General features: G+C 52.8%; 3 protein-coding genes across 3 annotated transcripts; all 3 read right to left on the bottom strand.

The window, feature by feature from the left end:
* Positions 1-1,949: 1,949 nt before the first annotated feature.
* CTRU02_207668 (5-methylcytosine g t mismatch-specific dna) lies at positions 1,950-4,616 on the bottom strand (the record flags this gene model as incomplete). Its single annotated transcript, XM_036727474.1, has 1 exon — positions 1,950-4,616. The coding sequence occupies one exon, from the start codon at positions 4,614-4,616 to the stop codon at positions 1,950-1,952; it is 2,667 nt and encodes an 888-aa protein (XP_036580840.1).
* A 2,817-nt stretch (positions 4,617-7,433) lies between these two features.
* Positions 7,434-9,452, bottom strand: CTRU02_207667 (sulfate adenylyltransferase; the record flags this gene model as incomplete). Its single annotated transcript, XM_036727475.1, has 4 exons — positions 7,434-8,629; positions 8,695-8,843; positions 8,909-9,119; positions 9,284-9,452. 4 exons carry the CDS (start codon positions 9,450-9,452, stop codon positions 7,434-7,436), a joined length of 1,725 nt encoding a protein of 574 aa, XP_036580841.1.
* Positions 9,453-12,482: 3,030 nt separating this feature from the next.
* CTRU02_207666 (homeobox and c2h2 transcription) lies at positions 12,483-14,513 on the bottom strand (the record flags this gene model as incomplete). The annotated part of the gene is made up of 1 exon (XM_036727476.1): positions 12,483-14,513. One exon carries the CDS (start codon positions 14,511-14,513, stop codon positions 12,483-12,485), a length of 2,031 nt encoding a protein of 676 aa, XP_036580842.1.
* Positions 14,514-15,183: the final 670 nt, after the last annotated feature.

The raw sequence follows: 15,183 nt of genomic DNA, 5'->3' as shown, positions 1-15,183 counted from the left end.
ATGTGCTAATATTCAACTGACACCGCCCTTTGTTACCCGTCATTATGGGGTATCTGAGAGCGTCAAGGGGCTTGTGGCGTTGAGGGGGGAGGCAATAGGGCAATTCTCTTCCGTTTCTCTTTTTCGTTCAGGGATACCACAGTTTCTGCAGCACAGCGTCGCGCTTGTCGAGTCCTCAATTTAGTAGCACTCCTTGCTGCCGTTTCGATATCTCGTTGTCTTGCTCCCCGTGACCATGTGGGACGAGACTCATGGCATGGTGTCCGGATTTCATTTTCTGTAGCGTGAGTGGAGCGAACAGCTGAAATGAATCTTTGAGTTTTCCTACTCCCATGATTGAATTGTTCCGTCCTGAGGTGAATACATGTGAGTGGCACATTCATGAAACTGTCTGAGTGAGTAGCCAGGGGGTCAGAAAAGAAGTGTCACTTGAGACTTGTGAATTTTGCAAGCCTGGCAAAGAGTACAATGCCAGATTGCTCACTTACACACAAAAGGGCCATGCATTGAGGAATGTATTCCGGCAAGTTTTTTTTGGGATGTGGTGTTTTTGTCGCAGCGTGTGTTCCTCATGCAGCCTTCCACGGTGGGTAAATGTTAAGATGTGTCTGGTTGACAACCCCCTTATAGTTGATCTATGCTTGGGCAGTTAGTTATTGGATACAATCTCTTGAGCTTGACACGTGTGAAGATACATCTCAAGTCTTTCTTGCAAGATTTGGTTCTCATGCAATGGAAGCGAAGCCAGCCGAGACAAAGATGCGCTGTCCTTCTCGGCGAACTCCTCTTCTCTCGAAAGGAAAAAAAAGATCTCTCATTCAAGTAAACCGGCCTTTTTGTCGATTGCCCGGGTCCCCAGCACCCAAGCCCTTTGAGAATATGGATTAAAAGTACGTACGGTATGACAAGCAAGTGCCTCAGCCGCCTTTTACAATACAGTCTACCGCTCATTATTTATGCCAGTCTTTTCACGCCATCGTAGCGTCCCATGGTGCTCAAAAAGCCATGCCCCCCTTTTCTTTTTTTCCTGCCTTGCTCATCTTTGGGTAGTACGGATTCAAAACAGCACTTTCCAATCTCGAGTAAACCCCCTGGTTGTCCTATATCCTTTCTCACATTCAAGATGTAGCCATCATCTAGTCAAATCCTCTACTTCGAAGCAGGATACCTGTTCCCGGCAGCATTTCACAGATTTCATTCTTAAGTGGCTACCTCTCAACCAACACACCTTCCTTGGCATTCTTCCTACACAGTAAGCTACACAGCAAGCTTGCTCTCTATATTTCACAGATTCACCTCATCAGCAAATATCCACCGCCGCCGAGTTTGATATAGGGTCAAGATATCAAATTACATCACGCAAAATCACCAAGAACTTTCACGAGTTAGAGAAGAGCAAAGACGAACAATTCGTCTCGGAAAATTCTCATTGAAAATCACAAAAAAAAAAAAAAACCGGCCCTAATAGAGCGTAACGAGACCCGAGACTCCAATACGATGCAGCGGCGGCTATCAAACCAGGCATAACCATGCCTCACAGACAAAAAAAGGTGGACGATGTGTGGTGACACCTCCAGGAGAGAGATATGAAGATTTGAGGTTCAATCTCTCACAGAAAAAAAGAAAAAGAAGCCAAGCATCATTCAATCCCTCATGTTTCGTCACTTTTTCCATCATGTCATCAACCCAACGTCGACGGGATGCAAAACCAGACTACAAAGCCCGCCATGAACGACATATTCAACAAGACCTCCGAGTGACGTTCGCGCGGTTACTTGCTCATTTGATAATGCTGTGTGTCCATCCTGTCCCACAACCCAACAACTCATCAGTCCTGGTATCCCATACACATGCAACTTCGTAACTTCGATACATTCAATCCTGAGACTTCCGCTCATTTAGACATCAAAACCATGAAGCAGAAACAATCCCATTTAATTTTTTTGAGTTCAGTTTTCCTCATCGTCTTCCTCAATAGGGGCTGGTGTACGTCTCTCCGTGCGACGCTTGGGGCGTCGGTGTCTTGAACTGCTGATGTTGCTCGCCGAGTCATCAGGGGCTAACTCGAAATCATCACCGCCCCAGTCATCATCGCTGTTGGCGTCGTAATCGCTTTGAGCCCAGCTGGGTCGCTCGTAACCTGAAGACTGCGAGTTGCCGGAGCCAGGGTTGGGGAGCACATCGATACGCCGGCGGTTTTGCAAGCTGCGCGCCAAACCAGCTCCTCTGTTGCGTAGAGCTGTCCTGACGACCTCTGCTCTGAGGTGGAGGGCCTCGAAAGCGTCCTCCAACGCCTCCATGCCCTGGTAGATCTCCCGCTCCACCTCTGCCAAGATTGCCATTTCCATCTCCTCGTCTCGGGAAACTGCTTGACGATTCGCCGCGGAAGATACCCCGCTCACAAAGGAGGCTGGCGTCGCACCTCGGGAGTACGGCGTTGCGTTGCGCGAAGCTGGGCCTCTGAATCCCGGGCTCATGGTGGATGGCCGAGATGGGAAGTAGTTGCTCGCAGGCGTAGCGCCTCGAGACTCAGCGGTGGGAGTAGCGAGATCGTCTCCGTCAGCTCCGGACCAAAGGAATCCGTCAAATCTCCCAGATGTAAGGATCTCCCATTCCTGAGTGTTGATGTCGGACATGGTAACGATGAGATCGTGTGTGTGGGGGTTCTTGATGAGGTACATGGCAACCTCTGCATCTCGCGGAGCTTGCTGCAGTCTGTAAATGCGCTGCAGAGACAGGCCCGCCTTGACAATGAAGTCGGGACGAGGACGGTGAGAGGGCGTTGGGGCTCTGGGCATGGGCTTGATCTGGTTGGAGCCGCTAAGGATGGCGTTGAAGTAAGGCTGGTCTTCAGGGTCCAGGTTCGTGAGCATGGCAAAAGTAAGTGTCTCGTCATCGACATCCTGGGGTGACGGGGCGGTCGAGTCGCCGCAGTTGTTCAGCCACTTGTCTACAGCCCCCCTGACCTTCTTGGACTGTCGCAAATAATGCTCGCGGAACTCTTCGGCGATGTCAGGATCGATCTTGATGGGCGAGTCTGGCCGCGGGGGCAAGTCTGCGGCACTATCCGCAGCATTCGAGCCCAAGCTTGCCAGGTCGAAGGGCGGCCATTGCGGAAGTTCAATGCGACCGCTGACCCATTCAAGAACTTCTCCCCAGCCCAAGCCGCGATGTTGGATTTCAGGACCCGATTCACATACAACACATGTGCATCCGTATTCGGGCAGCTCTCGAGAGAAGACGTTCTCGAGACGGTCCAGTAGTCTGCGGGCAACAGATCGGTGGCCCGTTGCCACTGCTACCGAACCATTCTTGTTAAGGACCTGGTTGTACTGGTCCAAGAGGTTGAAGAAAGGCGCAAACAACGTCTGAGGGCCGACCAAGGGTGGGTTTGACGGCCGGGCGCCATTCTGACGGGGAAGAACAGAGAGGAAGGTTTTGGGTATAGGTTGAAAGAGTCCACCGTTCTGTAGGAGATAGTCCACCCTAGGCGCTTCTTGCACATCCAAAGGTGGAGGAGGAGGCGGTGGTGGAGGACCGCCGAAGTCGGTGGCGGGGGTACCTGACGGTGTGATGTCGTCTGCGTATACTTGGGCAAATGCAGGGAGTTTATCGGTGGGGGGTAGCGGCGGTGGGTAATTCGGTGGTTGTGTTGGAGTCCTGGGCGATGAATCCTGAGCACTCTCGGGGGACGAGTCACCGTCCTGGTTGTCTGATCGACGACTCTTCTTGCTTGAAGAGCTCCGCTTAGAGGATGACCGAGAACTGCTCGGCTTAATGTTGAGGCTCTCTTGAACTCCGGGTGGGAACGCCGGCGACTTGACGTACGTCGCCTGGCTACTAGTCTTGGACTTGAAGCTTACCCGAGACCTCTCGTCGGCGCGGGAGGCCGATCTCGACAGCCCGCTAACTCGCGAGCTCGGTCTGCTATCCCTGTCCCTCTTCTCACCGCTCAATCTCGAGCTTGAACGTTCCTCTCGATCCTTCTTTGACGACTCGGGCGTCCCAGACCGTCTCTTGCCAGAGAGGTCCGTCTCGGGCGGACTAGGCGGCCTCGAATCTTTCTTGGATGAAACCTTGCGCTTCTCCGAGTGACCGACGCTCTTGGACCGCTGGATATCGCTCTGTCCCAAATCCGTCGCCTCGGGTGTAAAAGGGTCCCCCCTCTTGTCGGCGGCTGCGGAACCAGAAACATCCTCTCGGCTGCAGACTGCCTCTTTGCTGTGTGCCTTGCTAAAGGTTGGGTAAGGGATCGAGATACGGTCGGTGGAAGCGGGGCCTGTGAGGGAGGTCTTGGCGAACTCGGGGACAAGGTCGTTCATGGAGGAGGAGCGATCGTGGCCACGCTCTTTGTCTCTATGTTCGCGGTCGCGGTCTCGTTCTTCGCGGGTGCGGTGGCGGCGGTGAGAAGAATGTGTGTCGCTGCTGAGGCCACTGCCGTCCACCATCCTAGACTTTGAGGAGCGGGAGCTCACACGGTGGGAGCGGTGCTCTCTGTCGCCCTTATCTTTTTCGGATCTAAGGCTGCGCTCTGACTTGCTCCGGGAGGTCTTCTTCTCGCGAGGGGGCCGGTCAACGTCGTCGACAACGTCGACGTCACGGTCCTTGGAGGACATGACGGAGCATTGGGTGCGAGCCCGGAAGCTTGCTATACAGGCGGGGTGAGGTATTCAACCTTCAAAAAAATAGTTGCAATAAACCTGTTTGGTGTAGTAGAACCCAAAAAAAAGTAGGGGTGGGTGTGAAGGGTTTAGAGCTGGTGGCAGGCGATCCGTCTTCAAGGTCGAGGTTTTGGACGATTTGAAGAACGGCGGGTACGAAGCAGGCAAGACCTGGTCTGGGGTTCACCGATCAGAAGAGGTCGAGGCGACTCGGCAGTGGTTAAAAAAACGGGGATTGTGACTTTTTCTAAACCCCCCGGTTTAAACGAAACGTCGGGGGTTGATTGTCAATCGTCAGTGCCGTGATTGTTCGTGGCTCGTGAACGATATGAATCGAAAAATGGATTACCAGAGTCAGAGTGACTGGAATGAAAGGATGCAAGGTCAGTCACCGCCGACAGAAGCCAGGCGAAGGAGAGAAGAGTCGAAAGATCGACGGGCGGTTGCGAGGAGTTGACAAGCAACGCAGCCGAGTGTGATTCGACCAAAAATGAGAACAGGTGCCTGCCTCCTCTGCCAATCTACCCCTGTACTATTGCTGTACGGGTTACCCTTAGCCTGTTGGGTTGGTAGGCTGGTAGGCTGGACAGGCTGGGCAGGCCCCGGAAATAGTGGAGCGGTTGGCTACGTAAAGGTACGTAGTAGGGAAAACCATCACTGAAGAGGGAAGGAAGGGTGGTGGGTAGTGGGGCGAGCCAGCGGGGGCGTAGTGGAAAGGGAAGCGAAAGAGAAAGGGCCAAGGGCCGGGGCGGTGACACAACTCACCACCAAGCAGAAGTCGGTCACCAAAGTCACTCACTCACTCACCCACTCACTCACATTTTTGTCACTCATGGGGGCAGAAGAAAGAACCTGTGGCCAGAGCCTGACGTGGCACCGGGCTGAGGTCCCTGAGCCCCACAACGGGAGACAATGTTAGAAGCTCGGGCCCAAGTAGATCTCTACGCACTACGTAGTGGTACGGTCAGGGAAGGTCAGGTCATGTCAGGTTCAGGTTCAGGTTCCATCTCACTTAGGCACTTGACCAGACTTACCTGCATACTGCTTTCTGTCCGACAGAGGCTTATTCTAGGGAAGCAAAGTTAAGTTTACGATGCAGGAAAAGCAAAGCGGCAGGCAAAAAAACCCAGAAAAAAAAACATTGGTTGAGTTTGAGGGAAGCCTCCGGGGAGACCGGGAAACGGCCGTGGGTTTGTGTCTGTGTGTGTGTCTCTCCCTCCCTCACTCAACCCGTCCGAGCTGCCAAGATCACGCTCGGTATGACTCTGAAGCTTCATTGCTTCAACGGACGGGCAGCCGGCGCACGACCTCATCTGCACAACATGCATACTACTAGGGATAGAGGAAGGAAGCGGGCTGAAAAGCATAGTTGGGATTGCTCTATGCATGCAAACATCTCTTAGCTCTCGCAAGATCGCAAACTTCTTCTAGCTTGGGGCTAAGTTGAACTGTGCGAGGAGATCTGACGAGAGGAAAGACATGACTGTGACGGACGGTGGGTGAGTGAGGCCATGTCTCGGACAACGGAAACGTGAACCACAGTTCTGGTATTCCCCCCCGTAAGACAACTTCTTCTCCCAAGAAGTTTTCTGCGCTCTGACGGGACGAGTTCATTGTCGAGGTAACTCGAGGCGTTCCCGATGGAGCATAGACTCCGTAGACTAGTAATATCCGCCTCTGAATTTGATACATTCTACTCTCTCTCCACGAAGGGGGCTCATTCTCACATCACTTAACCCGGTCACGACTGTGTCTGTAAAGTTGGGCTGTAACCCAGGGAAAAGGTGAGGCCAGACCATACCAAACCAAACACCGCACGGAATCGAGATGGCATCCATGCAGACGAGCCCGGTTCAACAAAGTACCCAAATGCCTGCACTAAACGCGGATAGCAGATCGGAACATGAAAAGGCGAAAAGAAACCCCCTCTCGAGAATGAAACACAGCGTCTTAAAATAAACCCGTCTTTTGAACATCCCCTCTCACTCATCCCACACCAACACATATGCCATACTACATAGACATGTGTTGATATCCGCCAGTAAATGCGCCGAGCCTTCATCGGGCACCAAAGTATGGCTCTTCCCGCCCAATACCCGCGGTAAGCTAAGCGCCCGACGGTGATTCTCTCCACTCCACACTACCACCACGCACACCACCCTCCAAACCTTGAATAACCACCACCACCAACACACCCAACACACCCAACCAGCTAACGAACCAACCAACCAATACTTTAGACCGATCCCTCGCGGGATGCGTCATGCATGTTAGTTTAGGCTTGACCGTTGGGGTGTGGTTCTCCTTGGGGGGGTCCGTCCGGCTGCACGTGTTTGTCTAGTTTAGGCCTTATCAATCTGATCGTCTTGGACGATCGGAACCCAGCTGCGAAGTTAGAGTACCACCATCAATCAAATCGCAATCATCGCATCTCTGGGGAAAGCTTCATCCGCCCCCTCAATTGTTCAATCAAATTCGTCAATTCAGTTCGGTTCCCTTTTGCCCAATCCCCCCCTTTCAAACATGTTAACCATGCTGGGGGGGAGGAAAGGAAGCTGCCAACAACTATCTCTCAACGACAAACACGATCCCCGTCCCTGCCCTATATGCCAATGCCATATCCATGATATTCATGTCTTTAAATAAGAAAAATTCAACGGCTTTTTAACCCTGTGTTAGATCCTTGATAAACATTTCTTTCGTCAACTCCGGTATCAGTCCTTCTTTACGCTTTATGTCCCAAATGATGCGATGCGCACGTTCCCTATCCGTTTACAAGCGGTCCAGGAGACCCTGGCTCTCGAGGAGCAGGACGATCTGGTGGACGATGGAGCGGACGGTCTGCTTCTCAAGGTCGACGACGAGGTCGGGCTTGGAGGGGTTCTCGTAGGGGTCATCGACGCCGGTGAAACCCTTGATCTCGCCGGCGCGGGCCTTCTTGTAGATGCCGCGCTTGTCCGTCTTCTCGGCGTACTCGAGGGAGGTGGCGACGTGGACGAGGAAGAAGGGGCCGGACTTCTCGACGAGCTCGCGAGCCTGCTTGCGGGCGTCCTCGTAGGGGGCGATGGGGGCGGCGATGACGGCGGCACCGGCGCGGGTGAGCTCGGACGCGACAAAGGCGATGCGGGCAATGTTCTTGGAGCGGTCCTCGCGGCTGAAGCCGAGCTCGGAGGAGAGCTCGTGGCGGACGGTGTCACCGAGCAGCAGAGAGACGGAGCGACCGCCGCCCTGGTTGAGGGTGACCTGGAGAGCCTTGGCGATCTGGTCCTTGCCGGAGTTCTGGTAACCGGTGAGGAAGATGGTGAAACCCTTCTGGGCGGGGAGGGGGTTCTGCTCGCGCAGGACCTTGACGACCTCGGGGTAGGAGAACCAGGCGGGGATCTCCTTGCCGGTCTTGAGGCGGTTACGCAGCTCGGTACCGGAGATGTTGGCGGTGTGGGTGCCGGGGGCAATCTCGTTGGCGGGCTGGTACTCGTCGCGGTCGGGGATGTAGATCATCTCCTGGAACTCGACCATCTTGATACCGAGCTCCTCAGAGTACTTCTGGACGGCGACCTGGGCGTCGTAAGGGCCGTAGTGGTCCTTGCCGTTCTTGTTCTTGCCGGGGCCGGCGTGGTCACGGCCGACAATGAAGTGGGTAGCACCGTGGTTCTTGCGGATGATGGCGTGCCAGATGGCCTCACGGGGACCACCCATGCGCATGGCGAGGGGCAGCAGGGCCAGAGCGGCCATGCCGTTGGGGTATCTGGGGAGGAGGGCCTTGTAGACACGGACACGGGTGAAGTGGTCGATGTCACCAGGCTTGGTCAGGCCGACGACGGGGTGGATGAGGACGTTGGCTTGTTGCGAGCGAGCGGCGCGGACGGTCAACTCTCTGTGGGCACGGTGCATGGGGTTACGGGTCTGGAAGGCGACGACCTTGTTCCAGCCAAGTTTCTCAAAGTGCTGTCTCAGCTCAGCGGGAGTGACTTTTCATGAATTATTAGCCGGGCGTCCATTGAGGTGAGTCTATTTTTCGGGGACTGAAGCTTACATCTGAGGTCCAGGAAGTCGTAGTGGGCAAGGCGCTGGATGGCCTCGAGCTTACCACCGATGTAGAAATCCTTGGTGTTGGAGAAGAGGTGCTTGACACCAGGGTGAGTGTCATCGTCACTGCCGAAAACCTCAATGGCCTCAACGGTCCTGGAAAGCAAGTCAGTCGACCATTGTTTTTGTTGGCGTTTCAATTGTCTGCTAGGAACACCTACCTGTCGGGTCTGTAGACATCCTCAACAGTGAGGATGGCCAGGTTGCGGTCGTCTCTCAGATCGCGCAGGGTGATGCGGGCACCCTGCTTGATGGAGAGCTCATCGATGGTCTCCTGGGACACATCGAGGGTAATGGGCATAGAGAAAAGGTTGCCATCAGCGAGACGGTTGTTCTTGACGACGCCGTTGTAGTCCTTCTCGGTCATGAAACCTGTGGTTGGGTGTGTGCCTCGGTCAGTTCCACTATTTTTCCTTGAGCTCTAACGTAATCGTGGGGAGTTGCCCCTCCAAAAAATTATGGCGGGGTTGTCTCCGTGCCGTAGCAACCCCACCATCGCAACACTCGCGCAGCAGCACCAGGGTAAACACACGAACCTTCCAGGGGAGAAAAGCCACCGTTAAGGAGGAGCTCGAGATCGCAAAGGTGACGCTCGGTCAGGACGAGGGAGGGAAGAGTGTCGGCCTCGGCGAGGAGCTCGGCGTGGCGCGGGGCATCGCGGGCGAAGAGGTCCTTGAGGACACCGCCGTGGGGAGAGTTGGCCATTGTGAGTTATGAAGTTGCGCGGGGCAAAAAGCTCGGGTTGAGCGGAAACAAAGACGCTGAAGTTTGAGGAAAGCTCCTACAAAGCTTAGAATAGAGAGAGTATAACCAATTGAGCCTTAGGGGCGGGCCTTTTTGGTTAAGAGGGATGTGGCTTTGAGGGCGGGAATGTGTTTTGAACAAGAGGACAGGAGAACAAGAGAACCAGCGGGAGGAGGAAGATAGCAGGAGAGCAAGAGGGCGCAACGGTGTCTTTTTATTTCCTCATGCGAAATGCGGGCTCGACAAAAAAATTGTCGCTCACGTCCTCCGGCGTCAAATCGGCGTTGTGGTCGTTGCTAATGCCCATTGTCCAAGGTAAAAATGGAGGCTGTTTAGCTCAAATGACGTGATCGCTACCTTGCAGATGTACCCTCCTTGGCGGGCGCTGTTAGTACTCTGTAGCAACGCATAAGTCATGTATCGCCACGATAAGTGTCCTTCCCCCTAACATCCATCTTCCCGTCCCAATAAAGCCGCTCTCTTTTTCTTATTGCGTAGCCGCGGAAAAGTCTGACTCCACGCATGGCTGACACAAGTGACGACCCATGGGAGATCCATGGACCCGTGGGGGCTGCTGGTTTTGCAAATTCGCGGCTCGGTCTTCCGGCACCCATCCGTTTTACACCGGGGACGGGACGACGGATTGGTAATGGGGCCAGCTGTTTTGTAAGCTAACAGGAACACTATAGTCACTTGCGAGCTCTCATGTCCATGTGTTCGTGCCGTTGGCCTCTAGGTCAAGCTAACTGTGAGAACCCGAACTTTAACATAAGCAGATAATGAGAGTGATCAGACGACGAGTACCAATATAACGTGGGTATCCTTTTTTCTTGCTAGGGTCCTTGCTGGCGGGTTGGCGATGGTGCGATATGAGCATAGAACAACTACCCCGCCAAATGTGGCTTGTTCACCGAAGTCGACTTTCAGGGTCCCCGCGCCACGCTGTTCTTTGCCCAAAAGCCAATTGCAAATTAAACACGCATAGCCAGTTTGCACGAGACATGCAGAAATTCGTCAAAGTTGCAATACCAGCCTCATCTGGCGTGCTGGCGCCCAGCTTCTTGGCTGCGGGCTAAACATCCGTAAACTCAACTTCACCCGCCCACGCGCGTGGGATGGCTGAGGGCACAGAGGAGCTACTAGCCTTGGCAATAGATACAGATCTACGAGCCCAGCACAACGGCAGTTTGTATCATTCAAGGGCTCTATGAGCTTGTGGTTCCGACAGACTTGATTGCGGGTAACAATGTGCCGTCATTTCCATATCCCCAAGGCCTTCAAGGTTCTTTGTCGGCGCCATAAGCGACCGACATTCCCAAGCAGGTACATGTCATCATGAAGGAATGTTTTTGCTCAGTCCAATTAGAATAAAATAAAGAATCTTATAAATCGGGTAACGGTCCTTGACAGCAGCAAATCTGACAGATTGTAGATCATGCGCGCTTAACTTTGACTCTAGATCTCTCCTCTGTGCTGTCCCAACGAGGTCGAAACACGTCTTCGGTCAGCTCGGTCAGGCGGTGGGGTTAGCCCCGACGCCCGCATCGACCGGCTTTGCGGCTGTCGGTAGCCGGAAGCCGGCTGCGGGGCCAGCCCGATATCGCTGGGTACACCGAGAGCCTTATTCCCCAGTTTTGGCTGCCGAGCGTTACAGTTGTCTGGACATCGATGACATTCACAGTCCACTTTTCCCTTCCGTTTCTCCACCAGCCGCCAACATTCCATACGCTAGGCCCAGTACCTGGCGATCTGCTGACGCAATTGGCCAATCATCCAGGCGTTATTGTCGCTCGCAACCAGAAACGCTGCTTCTTGCAGAACTGCATACCCACAAGACAGCTAAGAGACGATGGAAAGAATCTTCAATGTGGCAACTCATTGTGTTGAGCAAATTTTATGGTTGTGCCCTACACGTATTTCTGCAGTCGGGACCGTTAGCCTGCGGCAAGTTTGAGAGACTAGTTTTGTCAAGAGTTATGTTCCAATGGTTGAGGCACCACACGTTGGTTGATTGACTTTTTGAGGCTGAAGTAGACTACGCTATCACTGCCGGCAGCTGATCTGCAACAGCAGCCTTAGTTTTAGAAAATGATTTGCCATGGTTAAGATCGGCCGTAAAACTTCCTGATGATTCACCCACTTAAGAAAGTTGATCTGAGCATAGCCTTGGTGCTCATTTCATGTGATGAATCAGTCATAAACACTAATTCGTGACAGAAACGCACCTACACGACAAAGTAGATGTGGCTTCGAAAGACACTACGAGGACCTGGAGGAGCATATGTTTAGCCCAGCAGTCGAGGTACATGTTGGTGCTGGTGGTGGTTAACTCTACATGAACTGGTTCATGCCATCTCAACATCGATATTACGTCCATTTCTCATATATTATGCCATTCGCGGAAGAACTACCTCGTAGCGACCGGCGCTCTTCTTTCTCCCTCCGTGAAACTTCGAACCGTCAGACGGGCGAGGGCCGTACTTTTGCGCTGGGTTTTCGCGGCTATAAAGCCTAGTGTAGGCTGATAAGATCTCACAGCTCCCGTAATAGAAACGTTTAGCGTCTCCATAACAAGCATGATGGATGGGCATCTGGGCGGGAAGTCTCCAATATTAAGAGGAGTAAGAGCGAGGGGGTGCGGAATCACTCCGGCAGATACTCAAAGCCCCCCATCAGGTTGATACGGTTTTCAAATGTACAATGTTTAAGCTAGTATAGTGAGCTTGTGTGAATGGCATCACCTACCCAAAGTAGAGACATCATACTGCCACTTGACAGAAAATGATAGTAGTGCTCTAAGCGTACCGGTCCTAAGGCAAACGTTGTTGTTGATAATTTCAAGTTACCTCGCTCGTACCCGGACGGGAATGCCAGTTTTGGCCAGCGTGTGGTGTCGGGATCACGCTGACGCCTGCTGAGAACACTATACTTTCATTCAAGGTTGGCAGGTAACCGGGGCAGACTTTTAGCCCTCAATATAGGTTGTCTACTTTATGTCTCGAATTCGGCATCGAACAAGAGTGTCATATCCAACGGGATATCATCTGCGTTTCCTACAGCCGGTCCATTTGAGTGATAATCAGCGAGCTGTGCCGTGTAGGTTGAATCGACTCCAATGCCTTGTTCAGTAGCATTGAAAAACCCAGGTGGCACGGCGAGGCCATCGGTGTCATCCGGCTGGCACGCTATTGATATGCCAGGCATTTGACAGAGCTGCCTGAACTCGGCCAGGCACTCTGGCGATTGCCACGACCACGGTACTGGCACGCCGGGGCCAAATATATCTATCATGTTCCCGCCAGCGGGCAAGTTATCAAGGGCGATGTCCAACATAGCTTGATTGCATCCGGCGGCTTGTTGTAATTGTTGGATCGTAAAGGGACCGACATCTGAACAAGCGCTTTGGGTGTTGTGCTGAGCAATTCTCAATGCAGCATTTCTAGACTGGCCCGTAATATCAAGCCCGTCAGAGGCACCATCATTTAGGCCGTAGCCCAGTTTGAACATTGCCAGCCATTGCGCATTATCTGCTGGTGTCTGGTTCCATGGATCGTCATCGTCGTACAATATCAGACGGCTTTGCCGGCGTAGGGCCTTGTCAGAGAGATCGAGGTTATTTTCCCTTGCTATTCGCACATAGTCGCCGAGGCGTGCTGTAAGGGATTCAAACGAGGTCGGCGCGGTCTGACGCGCGTTGGTGCCAGAGGATGCCATGACTTTCTTGGTAGTGCCTTTTGAGGCACTGAAAGGGTCTGGGTCCGCGGATTCTAGGCCGATGAGGTAGGGAGGCATTGCATTCTCGACGAGTAAAGAGACTGCCGGATCCAACCCGCGGCTGCCCTTCCAGTCTTTCATATTTGCGCCAGAGCGGAAGTGGTTGGAGAGGTGGTCGTTGCGTTCCGACCATGTCGAGAAGTATTCACCGCAGAACCCGCACCTTGATTTTACGTTTTCCATCTTGGACTTCCATGACGCCATTGCGTCTGTCATCTTGCTCACCCCGTGAGCAATACGGAGGTGTTGCTGTAGGTGATCTTTACGGAAGAAAGTTTTGGCACTTGGTGGCCTGGTACCACACTCGGCGGCATCATGTGTTTCCAGATGAGCGTCCGAAGGATCCTTCTCATCGCAGAGTATGCAACAGGCAGAGCCATCAGTTGGGTTATTGTACTTGGGGCCTAGGGGGAGGCAGGTCCATTTCTCCAAGACAAGATGTAGCGATCCTTCGTGTCGGGTCCAGTCATATCTCGATTTGAAAGTGTCCGTGCAGAAAGTGCATTGGTATGGACGGGAACCTCTGTCTTGATCCGAGTTACGTCGTCCAAAGCGATGATGGGTGGACTTGGACCTATAACGACGCCTTCGCCGTAAAGGACGAGAGTCGAAGCCGGACAGACTGCTTGAGGCCGACATGGAGCCATCGGATAATGCAGAAGAAGCGCTCAAAGCGTCCGAACTCGAGACGTCAAATGAGCTCGACGAGGAACCGAAACCGGGGGTTATCATCCAGGGTCTGCCTTCTGTATGGAACTGAAGTGTGTCGGAGTTCTGTTGAGCAGCCTGAGCAATCGCCTGCAAAGGAGCCGGATCCTCTTCAGGGGGCGTATGCTGCCAGCGATCCAGTGGTGTCATGGTCTCCCATTCAGTCGAGTTGAGTTCATTTAGTTCCGAGCCACCGCTAGGTCGGACATCAACAGGCACTGATCGTGAGACCAAAGGCTCTGGTTGAGATGACCGAACGTTTGCCATTTTGCTCCCGCTCCGCCTCCGGACGTTCACAAACCAGTTGGAAATTTGCTTGACAGACATGCCAGTTTGATAGCTTAAAGATTCCTTTTCAGCTTGGCTGGGATACGGCCATACGGTATGGGACCTGAACCACTCTTTTAAAATTCTGGTAGATGAACGGCTGTGACGAACGACAGGCCTGTGGGATGTCGCTCTCTTGTCCTCATCGTGACAGCTTTGCTCACTAACACGACCGCGCGTTGGATCAGACGGAGGATTGTCTAAGGTGTCCATACTGATTGTATGGATGAGACAACCTCGTTGTCTGGTGCGCCAGTTGTGGTGTGTGTATGTGATGTTGATTTAATTCTACAGATACCGCCATTACTTTAGTCAGCGACATGACCAGGAAGTGGGGCTGAGCTGGTAGCCAATGCACATGAGTGTTAAACAACTGTTTTGAGAGCCTTCTCTTCTCTTCCTTCCTTTTGTCTATCATTTACTCTCACAATTAAGTCATTGGGTTTCTAATCGACATAAGTTAAGAGAATTAACAGTTTTAGTTGCGTAGTTGAAAAGTTGCCGTAAATTACGGTAAGTGCCATCCTAGGATGAGACTCATCACATGGATCAATGGAACCGCATTCGCCTGGGTGACATCGTGTGCTGTGATTTTAGCATCACTCTTCACTCCTGGAGGGGCGTACTCAAAATTCCCCGGATTCAGGTCGCATATTTGATTGCATGGCATTTGAAGGGTGATATATGGCTATTTGCAGGGATCGGCAAGAAAATGTGCTCTTGGCTACATGCTGAAAATGAAAAGATGGAAACTACTTGGGTGGCATGTGTTGGCATCGGAGCATTTAGGCTACTGGGATCTACATGCCCGTGGCTTAACGCGAATTCCTCAGACGACGCATGTTTTTTTTGTTTGTCAAACTATTGAAGTGATGAAGTCATG

Source organism: Colletotrichum truncatum (assembly GCF_014235925.2).
Source record: "Colletotrichum truncatum strain CMES1059 chromosome Unknown Contig_0004, whole genome shotgun sequence".
In the NCBI taxonomy this organism is placed as follows: Eukaryota; Fungi; Ascomycota; class Sordariomycetes; order Glomerellales; family Glomerellaceae; genus Colletotrichum; species Colletotrichum truncatum.
The sequence above is the reverse complement of the archived record's forward strand: the minus strand, read 5'-3'. Positions and strand labels throughout refer to the sequence as shown.